Source organism: Manis javanica, unplaced genomic scaffold (assembly GCF_040802235.1).
Source record: "Manis javanica isolate MJ-LG unplaced genomic scaffold, MJ_LKY HiC_scaffold_25, whole genome shotgun sequence".
Classification (NCBI taxonomy): Eukaryota; Metazoa; Chordata; class Mammalia; order Pholidota; family Manidae; genus Manis; species Manis javanica.
In genome coordinates, this window is record NW_027332171.1 from 2,187,787 (window position 1) to 2,191,469 (window position 3,683).

The window sequence follows — 3,683 nt, forward strand, 5'->3', positions numbered from 1 at the left end:
ATTATCTTGATTTTATTGCTGTTGTTATTGAATGTTATTAGTCTGGTTGCAGTGCTCTAGTTTTCTGGCACAGGGGCCCTTCCAGAGGATGGGGAGCAGGTAGATTGTGGGGGGAGATTTCTGGAGGGGAGGGCTGTGTGTAAAATTGCAATATTTCCCGAATCTCTTGCCTGGCCTTAGTGCATTTCCATATCAATAGGTGTTTCCAAGGGGTGGAGAGAAGTGGTCCATCTCCAGATCACTAGGTGGTAACAAAGGGTGTGGAGAGTGAGCACGTACTTGGACTGGAGAGGTTTGGAGGGTCCTGGCACCCGGGTCATGAGAGACACGGGGGAGCAGAAGTAATAAGCAAGAAACAGGTTTCCTCCACTTCATTTCTCCCTTTGAGTGGTTTTGGCTTCAAAGGTTATTTGCCCCAGGGTGGCAACATATTTCCCCCCCAGAGGTACAGTAAATGTTTTCCTTATGGATAATGGAAGAAATTCAAAAAATTTATCAGGATGACCATGGAGAACAGAAAGGCTATATGAAACTTAATGTGAGTTGAGGCCACATATAGTTTTCATATCAGAAAGCCAGTTATAAAATGCATAAACAGAGGTTACTTAAAAAACCGTATTTTCATCAATGATCTCTATGTATAATAATCACAGAATTTCTATTGTCTTAAAAAATTCTTTAACAGATTTTTAAATACCTCTTTAACTTCTCATGGGAACTAATGCTTTAGTTGAGAATCCAAAGCACTGAACAGGTACTCCCTGATAATGTGAGACGAAAATCTGCTGTGTTTCCACCGGAACAGTGAGCATTTCCCTTTTTCTGGTGCTCAGTGGAGGAAAAAGCTGGCACATAGGAGAATTGTAACACTGTCACATTTGACCTGAGTCAGCAATGAATTCTGTTGTTTCTTTTCTGATCTCAGGAGTCCTGAGGCTATGATTAGGAGACGAAATATTACAGAGATCACCCACTTCATTCTCCTGGGGTTTTCAGATTTTCCCAGAATCAAAGCAGTGCTCTTTGTTGTGTTCCTGGTGATCTACGTTACAACTCTGACTTGGAACCTGAGCCTCATCATCTTAATAAGGATGGATTCCCACCTCCACACACCCATGTACTTCTTCCTCAGCAACCTGTCCTTCCTAGACATCTGCTGTGTGACCTCCAAAGCCCCCAAGATGCTCTCTGACTTCTTCCTGGAACAACATACTATCACTGTAGTGGGCTGTGCTGTTCAGTACTTCTTCTTTGCAACCATGGGACTGAGTGACTCTTGTGTCATGACAGCCATGGCCTATGACCGCTATGCTGCCATTTGTAATCCACTTCTCTATTCATCAAACATGTCACCCACCCTCTGTGTTGGGATGGTGCTGGGATCCTATATGGCTGGACTCTCTGGTTCTCTATCCCAATTGTGTGCCATTCTTCAACTCCACTTCAGTGGGCCTAATGTCATCCGCCACTTCTTCTGTGACATGCCCCAGCTGTTAGTCCTGTCCTGCACTGACACTTTCTCTGCCAAACTCATACTTGCTATAGTAACAATGATCTTTGGGATAATAAATGTCCTTCTTATCCTGATATCCTACGTCTATATTGTCATCTCCATCATGAAGATCACTACAGCTAAAGGCAGGTCCAAGGCTTTCAACACCTGTGCTTCTCACCTGACAGCAGTTTCCCTCTTCTATACCTCAGCTATGTTTGTCTATTTGAGTTCCAGCTCTGGCAGGTCTTCCAACTTTGACAGATTCGCATCATTCTTCTACACAGTGATGATTCCCATGTTGAATCCCTTGATTTACAGTCTGAGGAACAGGGAAATCAAAGATGCCTTGATGTGGTTGCAGAGGAAGGGAGGGTATTACTAACTGCACTGTTTCTGAGATTTTTTTACATATTATCCCTTCAGAATTATCTTCAACCACAATGCTGAACATATGAACAGACTGTTACAAATTTCACACTGTCTTCAGACAAAGAAGGTTTAATTTGTCATAAGTTATACAGAAAAATGGACCAATGCATGATACAAGTCCACACAAACAACACTCCAGTTTGAAAAAGACAGATGCACCCCTATTTTTATCACAGCACTATTTACAGTAGCCAAGATATGAAAGCAACCTAAATGTCCATCAGTAGATGAATGGATAAAGAAGATGTGGTACATATACACAATGGAATATGACTCAGCCATAAGAAAAAAACAGATCCTACCATTTGCAACAACATGGATGGAGCTAGAGGGTATTGTGCTCAGTGAAATAAGCCAGGTGGAGAAAGACAAGTACCAAATGATTTCCCTCATATGTGAAGTATAAGAACAAACAGAATATTTTTAAGTCTTGGGAGCTTCATTACTTTCAGTCTACATGAGGAATGGTCTTATCATTTAATATGCCCACATGTGTTTGTGAAACATCAGGGTTTAGAAACTTTTGGGGTTTTCCTGATTCTGAGCCTGAACCCTTAGAGAAACCTGGCACAGGCTGCAGGGTATAAAAACCATGACTGCTACATATTCTAATGCAATTACATGACGGTGATTGATGTTTTTCTCTGTATCTGACCAGATTTGGGGTTAACAGAGGAAGGAATTGGCATTTGGACAGAAAGAAAGCTTTCGAATTTGTTTGGTTATGCCTCCTGGGAACAGCAGCCTGAGACAGCTAATGTTTGTGTTTCAGTGCTAACCATCTAATAAATTTTTGGTCACATACTCATGTCTACCAGCTTTAGTCTATGGAAGGAGGAAGTTTCAACCATATAGGATCCCAGCACTGTCCTAAAGTTGAATAAACTGAAGGAGGTGGACCCTGCAGTGCCATTTACTTATGAGTCTAGTGATTTAGTTTCTGACATTTAGTGTCCAGTGGGGGATTTTGATTGAGATATATTCGAATTCCATGTCACAGCCAATATTAATTTCTGAGAGTTTGCATTCAAACTTCTCTTTCTTTCCTGCATTAAATCCAGAAAATTTACCTTGATTTACATAGCCAATGGTTTCCCTTATGAAATATTTTCTGATATTTCAGCATCTGTTCATGTTTGGTAAGAGGAGACTTGTGTCAGCATTCATCGTTTTAAAAGAGCTACTGAGTATTCAATATTGCCAAAATGAAGAATAAAAAGGGTAAACTGGTATACATCCTCTCCTATTGTCCATGTTCTTCATTTTATGTTTTAATGATTTATGGTTAAAGGAAGTGATTAATAGATGGAGTAGAATGGTTAGAGTTACTTTAACTCTGATATGTTCCTGGAGGCCTTAAATACCAAGGAAGAAAACAGACAGTAGGATAGGCAGGGTTCTCACCTCCGGCCAGGTTATATAAAGCTTCTGGTCTTTGTGGTCGGGCTAAAAGAATAACATATGTAATAGCGCCGACTATTGATGTGCCTGATTGATATCGGACTTGAATAAGCTGATACAAAACAGATGTTGTTACAATTACATATAGTCCTTGGCAATTCATTTGGTCTTCCTGTTGTTTTGAGTCTCAGTTTTGATGAGTGATATGAGTTACTTTATTTAATTAAGGAGTGTAAGTGAAGAGGTATTTGAAGGTTTACCAGATCTTTCATGAGCTTCCACATGGGAAGAATTGAGAGAAGGGGAATTGTTGCACCTCTGGGAAAGTATGTGAGGACTTTTCCCCTGCCATGGAAAG

General features: G+C 40.6%; 1 protein-coding gene across 1 annotated transcript; it reads left to right on the top strand.

Annotated features, from left to right (window-relative positions):
* The first annotated feature begins 938 nt into the window (after window positions 1-938).
* On the top strand, window positions 939-1,877 carry LOC118973555 (olfactory receptor 5AN1-like). Its single transcript, XM_037024407.2, has one exon. The coding sequence runs from the start codon at window positions 939-941 to the stop codon at window positions 1,875-1,877; it is 939 nt and encodes a 312-aa protein (XP_036880302.2).
* The last annotated feature ends 1,806 nt before the right edge of the window (window positions 1,878-3,683 follow it).